We start from the raw sequence: 20659 nt of genomic DNA, 5'->3' as shown, positions 1-20659 counted from the left end.
CATCATGCATCCGAGGGAAAACGTCTTCAGAGACCGTCCTGTCTCTCAGTACCCTGCTGCCATCTAGAGGTCTGAGGATTTTGTTTTGCCCATAAGCAGCCTCCCATCCCTCTGATCCCTTTATGGATAGTACATAGGTACAAAAATCCATGAGTGCTTATTTAAAAACTCGTTTTAAGCACCAGCTTTAAGTAATTATAGCCGTGTATTCAAACGCCTGTCCTCTCTCCTATAGATTCATAGATTTCAATGGACTGGCACAAATAAGACAAAGACATTGAACCCAGCAAGACTACATGTTTATTTAGAAATCACGTCAGAGAAAACCTTGCCATAGCCATACAGGAAGAAAACATTTTTTCCAAACCTCCAATCGAGAAAATATACAATAAGATCATCTATCAGTCGATAAAATAATAATCATATAGAGTAAAGCAAATAAAACCATTACCTATCAATAAAATGGCAAAAGTGAACAACAAAATGATAACAATATTCTGTCACAGCCACTGACTGTACACTGCACTGACGTGGGGATATGGACTGTGTCGGTGTCCTGAAAAAGCCACTTGTATTAAATTTAGCTTTTCGTTTTGTAGAAATGACAACTTGCACTTTCTTGCGTGACCTTGGAAAGACGAGTGAAAACATTAACAGTGTCACCACTGACGGCTGGACCACTTTGGTAACGCCTGCAGGCATGTACACTCTGAAATGGCACAATGTTACACTGGGGCCATGATGCTGTGCTGCGACCCGCTCCAAAAATAACCTCAAATGTCATGGAGATTGAGATTTTCATTTTTTTACAAGTTGACATTTTGGTTGAAATCTTCACAGGACACTGACAATATAAAATTGGGGCTCTGGCATAGTCAGAGGGCAAAGGCTCAACTTCAAAGACTCCATTAAAGCTTGTTTGGCTTTGTGTTGTAAGAAACAAGTCATTTTATGACCAAATATGCCTTAAGCCGAGGATTATAAAAAGAGGATGGGTCACTGTCTCAAAAGTAGGAGATGTCATCTCCAGTCAACTGTGTTTAAATAAGTCATTTCTAACTTTATTATATATTAACTGGTAAGAGAAAGTCTGCTGTCTTCTTTCCAGAGCGTGTCTGTAAACTTGTCTCCCACTGTTGGCTACTGTCAAACACTTGCATGACCCATCCTCTCATAATCCTGTCCTTAAGCCAGCAGGCAGCCAGAGAATGTCTCCATCACGTCTCAGACTCATTCCCCCTCCGTCATACCGAAGACACATGGCTGGAAGGTGCACGCTCCTCATAAGTCACCAAAGTGACATGTTGCTCTTCACACGGCACATCACACAGGCACAGAATCCATGCTAACAGATGGAGAGTGGTAAACTCCATTAAATTGTGGGATCCACATTGCTTCCACACTATGAACTGAAAGAATGGGACACTAAGGATACAAGCCACCTTATGTACAATTCAAGAATGTTGTGTCAGTCAAAATAAATGCACACCATGTCATCTAAATCAAAATCATCGTCAAACACAACAAGAAATATTTAAATATGACATCAAGCTGTGCAGTACTTATGGTATAATTCAGATGAGAACAGAGAGTGTAAACACTATCACATTCACTACACTACTAATAAAAGGTAAGTGATATACAACTATCGTGGTCTTAACTGCATTCAGAGCTCACAGTGACAAATACACTGAGACAAAGTTGACAACACAGAAGCACAAGCCTCTTGAAAGCAGAGTGTCACCTCCATTGGTTCATTTAACATTGCTGTGTAGAGAGGACTGGTATCTTTACCCATGTCTGGATGATGAACATACTCCGGTTATCTAAATAAATAAAACGACCAGGTGATTTTTGTGACTGACCATGTCTATCATGCATGTGTTTAATTACCACGTGTGGAGCATGCCTTGTGCAAAGATGGTGAAAATTCTGTGTGACCGTGCACAAACACTTAAACAAGTGAAGTTACAACTCCCTATCTGTGTCTCCAGCTGTTTTGGGGTGGTGCCCTGTGACACTTAAATCAGGAAGTGGTAGGAGTAGGTCTAAGGTCATAGGCCAGAGACGGGGAAGGGGTGTGGGAGGGTGAAGCCAAAACTTCACTGACCACTAAGTCTGCAGGTGGTGGTGCGCAGTGCAGAGGCAGGGGGGTAAAGGAGAGGGAGAGGAGTTGATCCAAGGATAGGGACTCATGAGTTGTCTGAGGGGACGTGCTCTTCAAAGCCCTCGCTCTCCCTAACCAGCGCCCTCTCCAGGATGACACGTCCCTCCTTGTACCGCTGACTGTCCTCAGTAGCAAACTCGTAGATCCAGCCCAGCTTGCTGTTGCAGTTCTTGCAGCTGACGTCTCTCACCATGTGTCTTCCAGTGAGCATCACTCTGTCTTGCACCTCGCTATACTGGAGGTTCACCACCTGTGGGGTTGACACGACACATTTTGTAGCAGGCAAGTAGATACTGAATGTGTGCACCCTGTTTGGTGTAGGAGTAAATGTCATAAGTATTTATCTGTACCTTGTTGAAGAGGAACGCTCTGCCTGTGGCTCCCGTGAAGCGCGTTGAGATAAGCTCAGACCTGTTGGTCAGGATGGTGTCACAGTTGGCGCAGGAGAAGAGGCGCGTTCCGCCAATGTGGTCCAAGAAGATACGTCCCATCGCCAAATCTCTGACAGTGACTGAACTAAAGCTAAAACATGAAGAAAGAAAGAGAAGGTCAAACTATTTATTGTTGAAAGTGACATAAAAATAGGACTTGATGATAAACAGTATATAGGCAGTAACACCTTACAATACAATATCTTAAGGCTGGCCAACATGACAGCGTATTCCTTAAGGCAATGCAAATGTGCGAACTCAAAGAGGTTTTGTTATACCATTTATAATGTGACAGCTACTCCTTTAACAAAGCTGTGCGGCGCCCCGGTAGCTCACCTTGTAGAGCACATACCACACATTAAGACTGAGTCCTTACTGCAATAGCCCGGGTTGGATTCCAGCCCGGGGCCTTTACTGCAAGTCATCCCCTCTCTCTCCCTGCCTCTCCTGTCTGTCTCCAGCTGTTGCCATTATAATAAAGTGCTGAAAATATTATCTTTGGGTGCATGAGACCATTCTGGGTAATGTTGGAAATCAATGAGCAGGACTGTTTTATGGTCACATTGGATTTTTAAATCTGTGAAGATTAACAGTCATCCTTCATCATCAAGAAGTGCTATGTCAAAGCCAACTGGGTTTTTAAAAGTAAGGGCCAACTGATGTTATTTTGGTTTTAGTTTCGCTTTTATGTCTCTACTCACCCTCAAGCTCTCTTTTCTCTTCCCTCACTTACTTCCTTCTCTATCTTAGTTTCAAACAAGGTAGCGAGGCTTTTATTTGTGCTTTATGAGGATAAATAGAACCACGGTGGTGCCCCTGAACCAAAATATGCATTAATTGTGAAAGTCATGGACAGACAGACTGCACCCTGTGCCACCCCATGTCTTCGGTGCCTTTCCAGAGCATCTGATATGGTGTAAAGAAGGCAATTTTCAATCAGCAGGTGTGAGACAGAGTTACTAAATCAATGTATAAAGTGCTAAACAATCATACAATGGTGAAATACCAAATTTTTTATATGTATATTCAATTTAGATGAACATTTTTTCACTTACTTTCCAGAAACATTCCAGAAAATTGTGATAAATATCTGTATCACAATATAAAATAACATGCACTTCATCCATATCACTCACCCCCCCCCCCCCCCCCCCATATATTTGACCATCACCTTTGAGATTACTCTCTGTGGTGTTGTTGTTAAGCAAACAGCCTGTTTTGGGGATCACTGCTGGTGCAGACAGACTTCGGAGCATTGTTCCTGTTTTGCAATTTCACTTATCCTGTGTGTAACATGCGTCCTGTGACAAATGCAGAACATTCAGGATGTCTTTAAAATGCAGCACTACATGAATAACATGAATGCCAACCAGAATTTGTCTTCTTTCAAAAAACATTTTGAAGACAACAGCTTAGCAAGGCACAGAAACATAATAACTCAAGTTGAAAACAAACACTATGGCCTATTTAATTGTATTTTGAGGCATAATTACCTTATATCTTCCCTTGCTGTTGTATCTCCTTGTTGAGCCTTTTACTGGTTTGAAAGTACTTTATGTTCCTGACTGGTGTGTCATGCAGACTGTTTCCTGTAGATGGCAGCTGAGCTTTAAATGGTGCTTAAAATAAACCCATCAAAAATAAAAAAAAAAGTAACCTCTCTTTAGATGATAGCCAATTGTACTTAGATATACAGCCCAATATCACAAATCATATTATGTCTCAAGGGGCTATATGGTCTGTAATTACAGCATGCAGCACCTCCTGTTTTTAGAGCCTCGATTAAAAAAAATACCTTGAACAGGGGAAAAAAATGGAAGAAACCACAGGAAGAGCAACAGAGGGGGATCCCTCCCCCAGGACGGACAGAAAAACCTAGTATAATGTTATACAACTGCGACGACCAAAAGTACATTGCAGAACATAAGTGAAGATAAATACTTTTGAGTAACTGACAAAAGGGAACACATTTGCTGGTTTCCAAAGTGGTTCTGGAAATTTCAGCTGGATGGAATCAAGTAAAAAGAAGCTAACGTTGCATTAGCCGTTGAGCTAACAGCGACAACGACAACAAGCTAGGAACAAGCGGAACAACAACAAAACCTATATCTCTGCTTAGTTCAAAATGACGTCTTCCTACCTTTTCAAATGTGTTTCAGCGGCACAAATTGTCCCCACCAGCGATGATGTCACCGATAATTTTGGTATATTTTAGACACGCATCTGTTGTTTGTGCCGTCGTCGCCGCGGCTTTGTTGTTCTTTTTCAGCTGTTCCTGTCTGCGCTGTGCTCCAAGCTAGTATCAACATCCGGTCATGACGTAGCAGCCCGTGCTGTGGCTGCGCGTGGGCGCGCCACAAGATGTCAGCAAAGGAAAAGCTTCACCTGAGCGGACACCATAACTATATCAGTGGACCGTAAGTATCTTTGAGTATTTTATCCCGAACGGTTGCAGGTGGCACTGCCCTGTGCTTTATGATGCCTTTTAGAGAAATAACAATTCTGATAGATATATGATATAAAACTGAGAAACCATACACAAAACTATTTCCTGTCACAACAAAGTAGCCTGTAATATGATCTATCTATCTATCTATCTATCTATCTATCTATCTATCTTCTGGCTGTGAGTTATTTGAGCTGTAGCAAAGTCTAAGTCCTGCACAGCATGAGCATTAAAACCATGAATACAGGAACAGGCGTTTTTCACATGACATTTTGACATGGCACACTAGGCAAAGCACATAGTAACGTGGCATAACGAAGGCACCCACTTTCAACGTTATTAGAAAAATGACCAAAATACATCCCCCTCGTTAACCTGTCACCCACGCCTCTCCATCCCGCAGCAGCAGAGAGTGCAGGGGCAGAGGGGTTGTTTAGTTTAATGTGTTAGTCTAATCTGCCTGACTCATTGATCCTTTATCTGAGTGAGGTTTGTGCAAGTTAGAATCTATCGCCCTATTTTTTAAAATGTCAGTAGCCTAACTGTGCCGTGTATTGATAAACCTAAGGTGCTGTCCGTGGTGCTGAAGTCGCATCCCTTTCTGTCTGTTTAATCTCAGATCTATAATACTAGATACTATGAATACTCAGTTCTATACTGTATTATAGCCGATGCCCTCTACAGAGTCGCGTCACCTCCATGAGCAAAGTGACAAGCAGCAACATGTATTCCTGTAACACTGTATTTCTGTGATCATTCAGTGGCATCTCTGCTGTTGAAAATGAAATAAAACACACCCTCAGACCAAACCACTTTTCATCCTTTGGGAGATGCTTGTAGGTGTGTGTGTTGGTAGGTGGATTGGAGGCAGATGAGCGCTCCCATTGAGCCATCCGTTCCATTTAGCTGCTTCAGTTTCAGGGTCTTGGTGTTGTGCATGCTGACTCACTGTCAGAATTTACTGGGAAACCTGAATAGGACAGACCTGTTGTTAATTGTGTTAATAACACATGTCTTTTGCTCTACCACAAGAGAGATTCAGACATCTCCTGACTGACAAACCAACCAGACATTGACTGTAGTGAGACACAGACAGTGGCGGTAGATGCAGCAGTCCCATGTGGGATAAAGAATATGACAAGCTTCATATTTGAGAGCAGAACTTTTAATCTGGCAGGAAAATGCAGATTGACGACACATAAAAGGGAAAACCAACACACTGTAAAATCTCTTTACAAGTTGTTGGCAACCCGAACATTGTGATGCAACATATCAGAACATTATAAAGCACAACATTTTCTGCTGTTTGATAGAAATCTGATAACTCATCATCAAGATAAGCTGTTGTTTTTTTCTCTCTCGACTTCAAGGGTCAGGCTATCTGCAAAGCCAATCTAAGGACAAACTCATAAAGCATTTAGCAATATCATCACATCTCCAAATCTCTACCTAAATTGCTGGTTGTTAACATATTATTACATAACCGGATGGAATACATGAAACACTGTGAAGTTACTTGTATAATCACAGTTTATAAAGTGTCTCACGTGCACGCAGCAAAGCATGACAACACGTTCAGGATCAACACCGTAAAATGATCTTAAATGAACACTTTATCCTCAAGACACATAGTTCTGTCTGTTATCAGTGATGTGCTTCAACATGGAAAACCACCTCCCCAAGCTAGAAAACAAAAACACTTCAACTTTGAATAACAGAGAAGATTTATGATTGTTTGAGCTTTTACACCCAAATGAGTTTTATTATGAACCACAAACGTATTCATTTCCCTGGAAAATCGTTACTATCACTGTGTCCACAAACTCTGTCCTGTTGCTTAAAACAACGGAGGAGCTCAGCTCAGCTGCTCTTTAGGAGATGTTTATGTGGGCTCTGAAACAACAGTTAAAAAAAAAAAGTTTTCAGCTAAAATTAAAATACACTGAGAGCAGAAGGTGTACAGAACTAAGATCTCATTAGATAGATAGCTTATATTTAATGGTATTTGATCACATTTTTATTTGCCTTATCAGGATAAACCTTGTAATTGTCCTGCTGAAAGACTGTGTGCTTTGTCTTTTTAATCTCTTAAATGTATGATATAAAGATTTATCAATGATTTATACGCTGGCAGCCATAAACGTGTCTGTTTGGTCTGTTGCAAAACACGAGCACATCCTTTAGATTTACAAGTAAAACTGCACAAGACACAGATACACATCAACAGACAGAATGCAGAGATAGAGAGGAGGTGAAAGGCCATCTAGTTTGACTGATTGTTATCCAGATAAACTGATAAGAGGAAGATACGCCTGAGAATAAAAGAGCGCGAATGGGAAAAGCTGCACGACGGATCATTTTTCTCTTCACATGAGAGGTGGTTATCATTTTCTTTTTCCTTTTGAAAACTTTGCTCTCGTGGGAACTTTTTTTCCGTCTCCACAGCCTTCACAGGTACAGTGTACTTTTACAGTCAGTGAAAGCTAACCGTCATTCTTTCTCTGAGGCAGCGGGGGGGAAAAAAGAGGAGGGCATTACACAAACCTCGCAGTGTGGAAGTCACTCAGGATCTCACCACATCATGGCGAGATCTGCACTCCTGATTCTGGCCGCCCTTGTTGGATCCTGCGCTCAGTTTACAGGTAAACTACAGGACAAACTCTGTGCACTGAATTACTCGTTGCAGTCACCGACCTTTAAGTGCAAGGTGACACAGTCATGTGATGGGGTCAGAATGAACTGGTAACTGCTATAGTTTGGGGGGGATGAGTGAAATAAGAAAAGTGTTTTTGTTCCTTACATGTTAACTTTTGAAACTTAATGAACTTTTGCAAAAAGTAAATGCTTAGCCTCTTAGAAACGTGTTACTTTGAAATGTATTATAAGTTATTTACTGTTTCTCATGTCGCATTTAGACGCCCTCAGCATTGATGTACGAAAAAATGAACCGCTGACAGAAAACTCAGAGGTACTGTGTGCCAGTAATAACAGCTTGGTGTTCATTGAGTTTGTTAATATTTAATGCATTAATATCTTATTTATATTATTTTTCAACAATATTCATATATACCCTATATGCTGGTCTGACACTGTCAATGACATGAATTGTTTTTTCTGTGCTACAGACAGAAAGTTACATGCCAATACTCTGCTCACCCATACCTGCCACCTTGTCTTCATCCTCTTCAGGTACAGTGCCCTCTGCAGTCATCGTCAATAATCATAATAGTGTGCTGTGATTACTGCATGATTAGTCTTATTTCCTCGAATGCAATCTTTTCCCAAAAATCAGTTTTATTATGTGTCATTTGTCGTTATCGTGCTGTTGCTGACCTCTTCATTCCCACCTGTTCCCTCTCCATCAGTTCACACTCTCAGACCTGATGATATCTCAGCCGTTCACGTCTTGGGAATCCCATCCTCGCACAGGTAGACAGCCAAAAATGAAATGCACAGATATGCTTCAGTAATACTCAAATTACTGGAAGTGACAACACACAGTAAACACAGTGGCTTCCTGAGCTGCTTTAAAGTGAAAGCTAACATACTAGAACCTTATCATCCCTAACTCACACCAATAACTCATTTATCTTCATTGTTAGGCATGAAGCATCCAGAGTGGTCAGCAGGGTAGCCGGTAAGTCTATAAACTCTCTTCGACAGACTTTATGTAGATTGTATTTCCACGATCAAACAGAAAGGAAGAAGTGTATTATCACCCAAAATCCCTCCGTATTTCTTTCCTACATTTATTTTTTGCTTGCTTTATCAGTATCAGAATTTAGACTTTGACTTAAGTTTTCTTAGTGTGCTCTCAGGTGTGGTCCTGGTCTTCGATTTTGTTGTAGTTTAACACAGTAATCTTTCTCTGCCACTTATTAACTTTGAGTGGATTTAAGGCTAAAACAAACACCTTTCACACTGTTGAGGGATTGTCCGACCATGTCAGTCGGCGCTTGTAGTCAAGACCGTGTCATGGTTTGGGCGTTGTCCATCTCTAAAGATAAGAGTGGACCATAAACAAAGCTTCTTGACCCCTATTTACATAAAAGTAAGAAAAAAACTGGCAACACAAATGGAAGCTTCCATCCACTTCCTTTTCGCAGTGCCAATGACCTCATGACCTCGTCTGATGGTTGTGTAAGGAATTCTAATAATGTCGATTAAATCTAATCAAATGTGTCTCTGTGTGTGCTGGACAGAGCTGCTGTCCATGTTTAACCCTGAAGTGAGTCACCATATGGATCAGAGCTCACTGCAGCCCAGGTGACACACACATGCACACAGGACACACACATAAATGCTGTGTAAGGATATGGCTGCGGGTGTGTTTTATGTGAGTGTGTTTGCTTTTGTGTGTGTTTCAGAAGCTTGTTAGAGGAAGCTGAGGATCTGTCTCTCTCCCTTTCACACAAGGTGCGCATCAACCCTCTAATAACATTGCTGTGTAATGTATTTTAAATGTTTTATTTAGATGAAGAGAATTCTACACTGAGTGAGATTAGCCACCGTAACTATGATAGAAAATAAATAAGAATAAAAAATTTACCACAACACTCAGCAGAATATTAAATAGAACTCAGTTATCCCGTCCACGAGGACATCTCTGTCAATATTTAGGAGGACAAGCAACTCTCATCAAAACTAGAAACCACAGCTGACATGAATTCTTGTATTTCATCAATTTAAGATAAATGAGAAACTTGTGCTTCTGTCTGTTTCTGGATGCAACAAGACTCCTGGAAGTCACTGCACCCAGCCAAGAAATAGTCTCATAAAACCATAAAACCTCTTATTTTACACTCCAGTTTCTGCATGGATTAAACAAACAAGATGTATGATGAGTGAGCTTCAGAGATGCTGCCAGGCAGGTTTCTTCCTTTGCATCCTTGTAGCTTTTGCCCACATCTCACAGTGGATGGAGTTTGCTCAGATTTGTGTATCTTTGCAGGTGACAGACTGGAAGCTTGTGCTGCTGTTTGTGCCGGCAGATTCCATTTGTGCCTGTTCACCAGATGTAAGATTCCTTGCTGCAACAAAATCGTGTTTACTGTGGCATACGTTAGAGTTTGTAAATGGTGTTTCGAGTGTGTAACTGTTTTGTTGTGCTTCAGGTTGCTGCAGATGTTAACTCTGTTGTGCAGGAAGTGGAAGCAGCTCTGGAGTTGTTGCAGAAAAGGGTAATGTGCTTTTTGTCGAATGCAAGTTTACCATGAACAGATAAAATGAAAGGAAAACTAAAATGCTGTTTTTTTGTTTACAGTCGCATCGCACTTTAGTTCACGTTGCAGTCTGGAGCACAAATCATCAGCAGGACAAGTGAGTGTTTTTCGAATTTTAGGTATTAAAAGCTAGCAAGTAACTTAGATAAAAAAATGTTTACTCGTTTATGGGAAGCTTGCTTTGTATGGATTTGTGATCCTGTTAATTGAAAAATGCATGTGTGCAGGTGTGAGTGTATGAGAGATGAAAACATCAACCGGCGACTACATCAAGCATTTCTTCTGAACACACTACAGGTAAAATACACATGAAGACATGGTATTTATGTGCTTGTGGGTCATGCTCACATGAACTATATTTGGCTACTCCCTTAACAAAAATGTATTTGTCTTGTTTTCAGGACTCTCTAAGTGGCATCTTGGAAAAATCAAAGTGGCACGACAGAGGAGTGGACTTCACTGCTGTGCTTCAGACCGCTCCAGTTATCCTTGAACAGATCTCTGTAAGTAAAGAAAAGCTATTCACAGACGCCAATTACAATCAATGCAGTAACTTACAACTGTAAATTATACAGCCTGCCCTCCAGTAATGATGCATGAAAGGACCTTGAAATGGCTAATGTGTAACTATCACATATCGTCTGTTTTATTGCAGGGGACCACATGGTCTGACCCAGACCAATTAGCTGTGCAGCTATGGACAAACCTGGTAAGTGTAACAATAAAATGCACACTGTACTGTATACATTAGGCTGAAAACCTTCAACATTGATCTCTGTGCCTCAGTTGTAAAATGAGCCAATAGGGAATAGTCGGCATAATCCCTCAAAGCAAAAGTAAGATGGAACAATGACTGTAGTGACTGCATTTATTACTCTGACGAGAGATTAGATAAAAGATGTCCTCGAAGATGGAAATGATGAGATTATTTGCTGCAATGACTTGCAGCTTTGATCACTGTAGATCTATATGCTGATAGAAGAATGATGTAATCGCTATTGTTTGACACTGTGTGGTCATTGACCGTGCAGAGTGGTCCCACTGAAACCTAAAATCTGAACCAATCCTCCTCCAGGTTCAGCCATCAACACGTCAGCCAGAGGTCATGGACAGCAGCGTCATTACTTTTCCTTGCCCTACCCAGGTGAGGCATGACATGCCATAATGCAGTCAAAACTGGATAGAAGAATCATGCATGGTCTGCCTGTCTTGATGCAAACATAGAAAGAAATGCTCCACAAACTTCGCAGGCATTCAACCTGATTTTGAGATCTTTCTCTCTCGTCCCAGGAACGACCTTTCCTGCGGACACAGAATAATTCCCCCAATGAGAAGGACAAAGCCTCCGCACCTGTCGATGCTGTAAGTCTTTCAGCTTCTACAGTGCAGAATTACAGCAGAAACAGCTCAAACTTATTTGAAACTAATGAATGTTTGCAGGTTATGGGCACTGAGGTACATTGCACAGACCGAAGTCCATCTCCCTCCATACCCACTTCAGGTAAAATATATATTTTTAACTCTTATTCTGCTAAAACATTTTGGGAAATGTAGTTCAATCCAGCTGAGCTCAACCACTTTGTTCTCTGTGTAGTTCATGAACTTAAACCTGGAGATATCAAGGTGGTGGCAGCAGTGGGCGACTCTCTGACAGTGAGTCTTTTTTTGCTATCGTCTAAATTTATATCTGAACGTACACTTAAAGAAGAACGGTGATCATGTTTTAACTATAATTCAATAAGTTCAATAAATATTTCTTCAGTTTCTACATGGTCGCACTGTTTTCTACAGGCAGCCAATGGCGTGGGAGCAAAGACCGATAACCTTCTGCTTGTGACTACTCAATACAGAGGATTGTCATGGAGGTGAGATAAGCTAAAGTACATCTTTGTTCAAATTTTGATCATGTGGTAAAATCCTTCAACATTTGGTAATTTTGTGCGCTGCATTCAAAGCTAACGAGATGTTGCTTGAATTTTCAGCGTTGGTGGTGATAACAATATTTCCACAGTGACCACTCTGCCAAGTATGTTTGTCTCTTTCTTTATAGTAAAAAATGTGATAGCATTAAACATAAATATAAAATGCTTTGTCTAATATTTATCTAATCAACTATTAAATGTCCATCATTGGCCAATTGTAACACTGATCTGTGATTATGGCGCCTTATCACCATCATTATAGATTTCACTGTCCAGCAGACCTGATGTTAATCTGTCAACTAAATACATCAGGATGCCTTCAGTAATCAATATTAAGAGGCCACATCTTCAGCATGTTAAAGATTTCCCTGTGTTTGTGGTCTGCAGACATCCTGAGGGAGTTTAACCCCTCGCTGACCGGCTTCTCAGTGGGAAGAGGTAGTGAGACCTCTGCTAAAGCCTTCCTCAATCAGGCTGTGCCAGGAGCGAAGAGTGGGTCCGTCAAGTTCTTTACCTTTCAGATCTTAGTCTTTAAAACCTTAGCAGAACTCAGGGCACACCACAACAAATATTATCAAAATAAAACCTGTTTTTTATTTGCAGCGATATGGAGCAACAGGTGAACGTCTTGGTGGCCAAAATGAAGGAGGATTCTGTAAGGCAGCGGTGAACTACTGAACACATCCAGCTTTCATGTAACCTTTGTCCCAGTTTCGTGTCCACAATTGCCAAATTAACTAATGATTCACCTCTTATCTCCTTTTACAGCGCATTGATTTCAACAACGACTGGAAAGTGATCACCATGTTTATTGGTGGCAATGACATATGTGACTTCTGCACAGACACCGTGAGCACAGTTTCTTTATTAAGATCAGTGCAATAGTTTCTTACTTTGGGCTTTGATGTTATGCTTATATGATTGTTGAATTGTCTTAAATTATCTCAGAGGACAAAAATATGGATTTAGGATCTGATGACATTTCAAAAAATATTGTTCAAGATCTACTAAGTGTCACATTAAAAGCAATGATGATCTTTCAAAAATGTTGTAAAACAGTTTTATGGCTGTAACGAACAATCAGCAGATTATTTTATCAATTAAAGTCAAACTGGCATATCTGTAAGTGCAAACAGTCCAAAACCTTCATATAAGACGAAGGATATCAGCAAATGTTTGGCATCTTTGCTCAAAAAATTCACTCAATGACTCACTGGCTGCTTAATTTTCACTCATTCGACTAATTGACTAATTCTTTGAGCTTTAACGTGTTTCATATTTATGTGTCCTCATTCTTTGGGTCCTGTGAACCACTGAGAAACTATTTATTTCCCACAGATCTTCTTCTCACCCGAAAACGTGGTCGGTCGTATCAAACGAGCTCTGGACATCCTCCACAGTGAAGTATGTTTTCACCTGCCTGCACTAACATGCAGCCTAGCTGTGCATTAGCAAGTCAAAGTCAGGCTGCGAACCCGTTGTTCTGTATCATCCAGGTGCCTCGTGCCATCGTTAATCTGGTGGAGCTGTTAAACGTTGTACCATTGCGTGATCTGCACAATGATAAGACTCTGGGCTGTCCCACCTGGCTTGTGAGGTCAGTGATGTTTGATTGTGTTACGATAAACAGACAGAAAAGGGCTGATAAAGACATCGTTTAACAGTTTTGATGTTTATGTTTCAGTTTAATTTGCCCCTGCATACTGAAGCCTAAAGAGGGATCCACTGAGCTCCAGCAGGTCAACGACTTCAATCGGGCCTACCAGGTATGAGACTGAAGGGAGCCGAAAGGAGGGTTTTTTGTACATATTCTTAAGCATGTTACGATTTTTGGCTAATCTTAAACTGACTTTGAGAACTTGAAGATAAATTTAACACCTAAAAAGACTTTTAAGCCCCATTTTAAGGGCTAAATCGTGACTATCAGCCCGACACTGTCACTCAAAATAGCTGTCAGTGAGAAGCCAAACACTTGTTTACTTTTCTTTTTTGGTCTTCTGGCTGTCTTCCTGTCCAGCGTGGAATGAGAGAGCTGATAGACTCTGGGCGCTACGACACACACGAAAACTTCACTGTGGTGCTGCAGCCCTTCATGAGGGAGGTTGTCCTTCCTACGTTAGAGGTAAGAGCCGACACGCCTGAAACATTCATGCTGTTCTCATTCATCTGTTCATCTTAGTTCATTATGATTATTATCATTTAATGTCTTCCCTCCTGTTCTTCTTTTTAAAAGGATGGCCGGCCGGATCGCTCGTACTTTTCACCCGACTGTTTTCATCTCAGCCAGAAAGCTCACACTCTCATGGCTCGTGCTCTTTGGAACAACATGGTAGGATTTTCTTTATTTCTTTTTTTTTTTTTTTTTTTTTGTGATTTCTCTTATAATGACCCAATTTAAATCACTGACTTTCACCACCTCTCAGTTAGAGCCAGTGGGCAACAAGACTTTCTATCAAGACTTTGAAGCTGGCGTTGATTTGCAGTGTCCCTCTGAGGTAACTTTGCCCCACAATTTATCAAAAAATATACATTACGTTTTATTGTTTTTAGCATTTTTTCTGTATTAATGTGTTGCTAATTATTTTGTTGTTAGACCAGTCCGTATCTTAAGACTGCTCTCAACAGTGGCTACACCTATCCAGACCCTCCCCCTATTCCTCCTCCTGTTACAGTAGGTCATAGCTTCTGTCTTTCACACACAGGACAACTTTAGAATGGCAATAATTATTTTTTATGCGTGATGCCAAGTTACAGATTTGATCTATAAATGCCTAAAAAAAATGTCTCTGTCATTCTTTAGAATTGGGGCAGAGACTTTTCCTGTGCTCACAGAGCTCCATCCGATTCTGTGCCCACTTCAGGTAAGCATGCAAGGTGTTTGCTGAGGTTTTATCTACAGGAGAAAAGAATAGTTTAATATAAAATATGCTCACGTTGATCTTTTTGTAGTTCACAGGTTACGACCAGCAGACATCAAAGTGGTGGGTGCTCTGGGGGATTCTTTAACGGTACGTTTGTGATTGTTGAGATTGACGTTGACTGCAGCTTGTCATATTTTTTTACTTTCTCTACCAAGAAAAGGAATGAAGTTCTGTGGGTTTGAATAAAAGTAACACAACATAAGTTTGTAATGATGGAGCCACCGGTGGGTCGATTTGTGTTATCTTGTACTTTTTCTCTGTAATTCAGGTTCATGCGCAGGCTTTCTAAATTTGATGGGTCAGAGGGAGAGAAACAATGTGTCTGCAGATGATTAAATAGCATCTTCTTCCATCTTTCTTTGCATGCAGGCCGCCTTTGGTGCAAGGGCAGATAATCTGCTGGAGCTGGGAATTGAAGACAGAGGGGTGTCATGGAGGTGAGAGACTACACACGTAAATATATACATAACACATTTGTTTGCACTGCACTGTAATCATTTCATTCTTTGCTTGTGTTCCATTAAAAAGCATTGGAGGAGATGAAACTCTTGAGACTGTCACAACATTGCCGAGTAAGTCCCAAGCCTCTGTGTCCCTCATGACATGTAATGCACATGAGCACCAGTAGATGACAGAGTTGGACCGTAACAAAATGAGTATTTTATCTCCTGTGTTGTAAATTCCCTACTTTTTTTTTTTTTTTTTTTTTTTTACATCAGATATCCTCAAGAAGTTCAATCCTGATATCAAAGGAGTGTCAATGGGAAAAGGGAAAGACCAGACTGGCTTCAACGTGGCTGTTTCAGGAGCTAAAGTGGCGTGAGTTCTAACGTTTGTTTGATCCGTCCTCAGGTTCGGATGGTTCCCTTTCATGTGTTTTGTGCTGTGCTTCAAGTATTTTGTGTACTCATGAAAATCTCTGATTTCCCACACAGAGGAATCCCAGGGCAGGTCCGGGTCCTGATTGATGCCATGAAAAATGACCCTGTAAGTTTAATGTATGGCATTACCAGTGGTGGAAGAAGCACTCAGATCCTTTGCTTCAGTAAAAGTACTAATACCACACTGTGAAAACACTCCGAGTCCTGCATTGAAAACATTAGTATTAAGTACTATCAGCGAAGTACAAAGTATCACAAGTAAATGTACTCATCGTGCAGTAAAACGCTGCCTGTTGGTGTTTTACTGTTTACTGCTGTAGATGTTGAGTTAAGCTGACTTTAACTACTTAATATACTGTTGAGTAGTTTAATCTACAAAAATGCATCATATTCTATAAGATAATATAATAAAATGCATGCACTAATGCACAAATTCTAACATTTTAATGTGCAAAATGATCATCTTTGCTCCATCTCTCTCGTCTGATTCTTTCTCCATTCTTTTAACGGACATAGACGGTGGATTTTGAGAATGACTGGAAGCTGGTGACCCTCTTCATTGGAGGCAATGACCTGTGTCAGTACTGCAATGACCGCGTGAGTTGCTAGGAGAAGTTGTCACAGGAAATGAGGGATGATCTGCTGAATGAAGACAGTCTCCTAACCGCAGCACAGTGTTTAAACATCCCGTGGTGTAGTGTGATGCCCTGTGTGTAGAGCCGTCTCATGATATCACCCTCCAAATGGGACTGCGCACTGGGGCAGAATAATCAAGCTTTGTGAACAGCCCTCCCCTAATTGTTTTATTGTGTCAGAGTAAGATGAGAGCAGACATGGTTTCTTTTTCGATGAGCACATTCTGTCGCTTCAGCCCTCCAACACAACCCCCCCCCCCCCTCGATCTCAGCCTCTGTCTGCATTAAACAAGCACACGAGGCACAGTGACAGGCCTTGTTCTCTCAGAGGCATAAACAACACAGAGGTCAAGCCAGACTCTCTTCATCCTGTCTCTGTCTCACTCCTTCCTCCTCCTCTCTCCTTCTCCTTTCTCATTTAGCCTCCATTTCCCTTCTCCTCTCTCCCTCTCTCCATTACGCTCCCCACGCTCCACTGACAGGGTAGTCTCTCTTTTAATGTTTGTGCTTTGAAGCATAATATCAAAGCGCAGCATCAATTTGAGATGAGCTCTGAGACTGTGGTAGTGACAGCTTAGGGTTAGTTGTTGCTCGTACGCTCATGCATGTTGCATGGCGTCGACTCTTTTGGTTGATATGTGCTTTTTAGCTGCAAACTTGGCCGGTTTCCCTGAAATCGGCTTTAATTATTCTGTTTTTCTCTGGCCACAACAGAGAGCAGCTGCTAATGAAAAAAGGCACAAGGATACATGTGTTCACTATGAATTGATAATAAAAGGCATTGTGCATTGTGTGAAATCTTATTATTCTTTCCATCTCAAAACTACAGGCCACTTTGTCACCTCAGAACTACAGCCATCATATGATGACAAGCTTGGATATGCTTTACAAAGAGGTAAAATGATGTTATCTGCTAAGAAATAACAGTTGATGAATCAAAAAATACCATAATGGACTGAAAAATGATTGAAATGTGCAATTTTCCCTCCTAAATTTGATGGGTTCATATTCTCTTCATGTAAATTATCATGGATAAAAGACTCAATTCTGAATTTTAACTCTTGCTGTAGGTTCCCAGAACAATGGTCAACATCTTGGAGATCCTAGAAATTGAAGGCCTTCGCACCATCAAAGATGATACCATTGGGTGCGGTGTTATACAAAAGTACGTTCATCGATCCACTCATGCTAAATCAGTCCAACATGAATCAGGAGCACCGAGTTCAGTGCTCCTTTGATTCATCAGTGCTTCTCTGAATATTGATTAATACTAGTCAATCCAGCACAAAAATATGTAATAAGTTTATTAAAGGATACCTCACCTGTGTATGAGTTAGCTGCTTATTTTCACCTTTGATTCTTAGGTATGTCTGCCCGTGCTTCCTGATACCAGGAGAGAACTCCCCAGAGTTGGCTGAAGTGAAACGGATCAATCGGGAAATACAGGTCAGCAGACAGCATAATGTGTGACCGACATCTGAAGTGCTCCTTGGCTGAAAAATGGGACTTGCTTGTTGTTATTTCACTCAGATGTGTGAGCTGTGCAGAAGGATGTAGGTGGAGAGTCCGATGCACTTTAAGACAGTTGTGGTCCGATATGCAACTTGCAGTCGATTAGCGTGATGTGGAACCTTGAAACGTCCAGTGCACATACACAGCGTCACAGGGGGCGTCCTGTGTGCAGTAGTTATACTTCTGAAGTGAAAATATTTGCATTTTCATAGATCCTGCATTTTTAATGAGCATTTGTGGTCTTTCTTGCAGGCTGAGACAGAAAAGTTGGTGTATGGAGGCCACTATGATGGCAGAGAGGACTTTACTGTGGTCCTCCAACCCTTTTTTAAGAACACCATCGTTCCTTTGAATGCTGTAAGCCCTGCGCATACCCCTACCCTCCACTGCACTCCACATACACAAACAAATATTAGCTGTAGGACAGTAACAAGTGCTTCCCTTCAAAGCACCTAATTCCCTACAAACACTGATGTTGTATCATGTCTTTTCCAGGAAAGCTTACCTGACACCAGCTACTTCTCTAAGGACTGTTTCCACTTCAGTGAACGGGGACATGCGGACATGGCTGCAGCTCTGTGGAACAACATGGTGAGTCTGTCAGGGCGAACACTTAAGCGTAGCTGACAGGGAAAGAGTTCTGGGTGAATCCCTCTAAATTAAACATGCAATTTAGTCATGGACTGAGCACAGATGTCTGACCTCTGTTGTGTCTTTAGTTGGAGCCAGTGGGTGAAAAACAGGCATACAACAATTTCACAAGTGCCCGAAATGACATCAAGTGCCCCACTGAGGTAAGAAAGCTGCCACACAAACACTTCTCGCACGCCACTGCTGAGCCAGCTGTGATTTCTCTGTACAACTTGTTCATAAAATGGTGGATATGGTATAAAAAGTGGATGTCACTGAATAGACGACCTTTACTCTCACATGTTCCAGGAGCATCCTTACATCTTCACAAAGATGAACAGCTTGCCCAGCTGGACCACGGACCCGCCTCCCACCTCTGATTGCACGGACAAGGTGGAAATATGGCTCACTGCTGTGCTGGCCGTGGTGGGTCTTCTGATTGGCTGTGCCGTCACCTGGCTCCTCCTCTCCTGCAGAGCCAAGAGAAACAAGAAGCGGAAGTCATCTGCAGAGGAGATGAAGGGCACTACATTTTAAAGTGCTACTTACTGTATTTTTAAACTGGACTGCTCAAGAAAAACATGGAAGACCCAGAACTGCAAGACAATGTTGTGACATTTAAAGTGACTGTAGACAGTGAATTGTTTGTGGTGATAAGAGAAGAAGAAGAATCCTTTATTGATCAGGGAAGGTATTTCACATGAGACATGATAAGATAGCCCTGTCTGCTTTGACTTTGAAGTTAATTATTGTCCTTGAACCACAAGAAATATCACTGAACAGAGAGGAGGGAAAGCCACACCAGTCTTCACTCAAAAAAAGCAATAAATAAGACAGCTGAATGATACTCCATTATAACTCCTGCATTCAAGCCTTAATGAAGCGAAAATGTTGGAAAAAACTGTATTTAAATGTTGTAGCTGGTCTATCAACTGATTTAATGAGACAATGCAATCACAAAGCACAATTCAAACTAGATTTTATATGCAAATAAAGACCGAAATTACTGACTGCACATTAACTTATTACTTCTGTTATATATTCAATTTTATCAAAATGGAAATGTATTTGAATTCAGTTGTTTTCGGATAAATACTATACTTGTCTTGAAGCATAATCTTTTAAGTACTCAAATTAAATGTACTTAGTTACTCTTTCTGGATGTAACGACAGCAACCTTTTGGTAGATGTAAATATTAATCTAACATTGTGCGGCCATTTTGTGCAGCGATCAGTACTTGGAAAGACAGTGTAATTAGTCATTCTCTCAGTTTTCTTTTTTTGGCCTTTTTAAAAAAAAAAAAAAATCTCAATGCTTTTGATTGTAATAAAAAATGTTTTTTTGGCTTACTTGGAATAAATAATTTGCAAGAATATAAACTGTAATCTCGTGCGACTGCTCAAGTGACTTCTGGACAACCAGCCAGTCCTGGCCTGTTGCAGACAACCAGGAAATCCTCACCATTTCATGTTAGTGGTATTTATCTTAGCAACCGAGGTAATACAAATATCACCATATCATAAATTACGCAAACCACCCATGCACCAATGATTGTGCTTGGATCTGAACACATGTATTACCTTGATCATTACCGCGGTGAGATAGCCAGCTTATAAAACATAAATGGGGTCATTTTATTATCTCCATAGATTGATGAAAGTCACCTACTGCCCCTGGTAGTTATATCACAAGCACACAGTGGTGGAAAATACACTTTCAAGTACTGATATACAATTATGGGGTGTTCTTTATTTTTCTCTATTTTTTTTTCTGCCATTTTACAGTTCCACTACATTTCAGAGGTTTTTCTGATAATACTTTTGTACTTGTTCTGAAATAAGATTTTGAATTTTGACTTTTTTTGACTTTTACTTTTAAAACACTATTTTTA

At 40.8% G+C, this 20659-nt stretch overlaps 2 protein-coding genes across 3 annotated transcripts; one reads left to right on the top strand and one right to left on the bottom strand.

The window, feature by feature from the left end:
* Positions 1 to 277: 277 nt before the first annotated feature.
* On the bottom strand, positions 278 to 4896 carry ypel5 (yippee-like 5). Of its 2 annotated transcripts, XM_076748888.1 has the most exons (4): positions 4739 to 4896; positions 4092 to 4187; positions 2518 to 2689; positions 278 to 2417 (listed from the first exon to the last, which is right to left on the bottom strand). In XM_076748888.1, the coding sequence occupies exons 3-4, from the start codon at positions 2656 to 2658 to the stop codon at positions 2193 to 2195; spliced, it is 366 nt and encodes a 121-aa protein (XP_076605003.1). In that variant the 5' UTR covers positions 2659 to 2689; positions 4092 to 4187; positions 4739 to 4896; the 3' UTR covers positions 278 to 2192. The 2 variants fall into 2 exon arrangements, with proteins under 2 accessions (XP_076605003.1, XP_076605002.1); XM_076748887.1 differs by lacking the exon at positions 4092 to 4187.
* Positions 4897 to 7506: 2610 nt separating this feature from the next.
* On the top strand, positions 7507 to 20151 carry plb1 (phospholipase B1). Its single transcript, XM_076748959.1, has 43 exons — positions 7507 to 7686; positions 7960 to 8012; positions 8170 to 8233; positions 8410 to 8473; positions 8647 to 8681; positions 9247 to 9310; positions 9412 to 9460; positions 9996 to 10061; positions 10159 to 10224; positions 10308 to 10363; positions 10494 to 10563; positions 10668 to 10769; positions 10922 to 10975; positions 11342 to 11410; positions 11557 to 11628; positions 11707 to 11767; positions 11861 to 11919; positions 12058 to 12131; positions 12249 to 12292; positions 12576 to 12684; positions 12792 to 12843; positions 12957 to 13037; positions 13527 to 13592; positions 13685 to 13785; positions 13873 to 13954; positions 14206 to 14310; positions 14422 to 14517; positions 14612 to 14683; positions 14782 to 14859; positions 14989 to 15049; positions 15138 to 15196; positions 15479 to 15546; positions 15638 to 15681; positions 15829 to 15928; positions 16045 to 16096; positions 16507 to 16587; positions 17455 to 17520; positions 17696 to 17790; positions 17990 to 18071; positions 18390 to 18494; positions 18633 to 18728; positions 18857 to 18931; positions 19077 to 20151. The coding sequence occupies exons 1-43, from the start codon at positions 7626 to 7628 to the stop codon at positions 19302 to 19304; spliced, it is 3237 nt and encodes a 1078-aa protein (XP_076605074.1). The 5' UTR covers positions 7507 to 7625; the 3' UTR covers positions 19305 to 20151.
* Positions 20152 to 20659: the final 508 nt, after the last annotated feature.

Source organism: Chaetodon auriga, chromosome 14 (assembly GCF_051107435.1).
Source record: "Chaetodon auriga isolate fChaAug3 chromosome 14, fChaAug3.hap1, whole genome shotgun sequence".
NCBI lineage: Eukaryota > Metazoa > Chordata > Actinopteri > Chaetodontiformes > Chaetodontidae > Chaetodon > Chaetodon auriga.
Note: the sequence above shows the minus strand (reverse complement) of the source record. Positions and strands in the feature narration are given on the sequence as shown.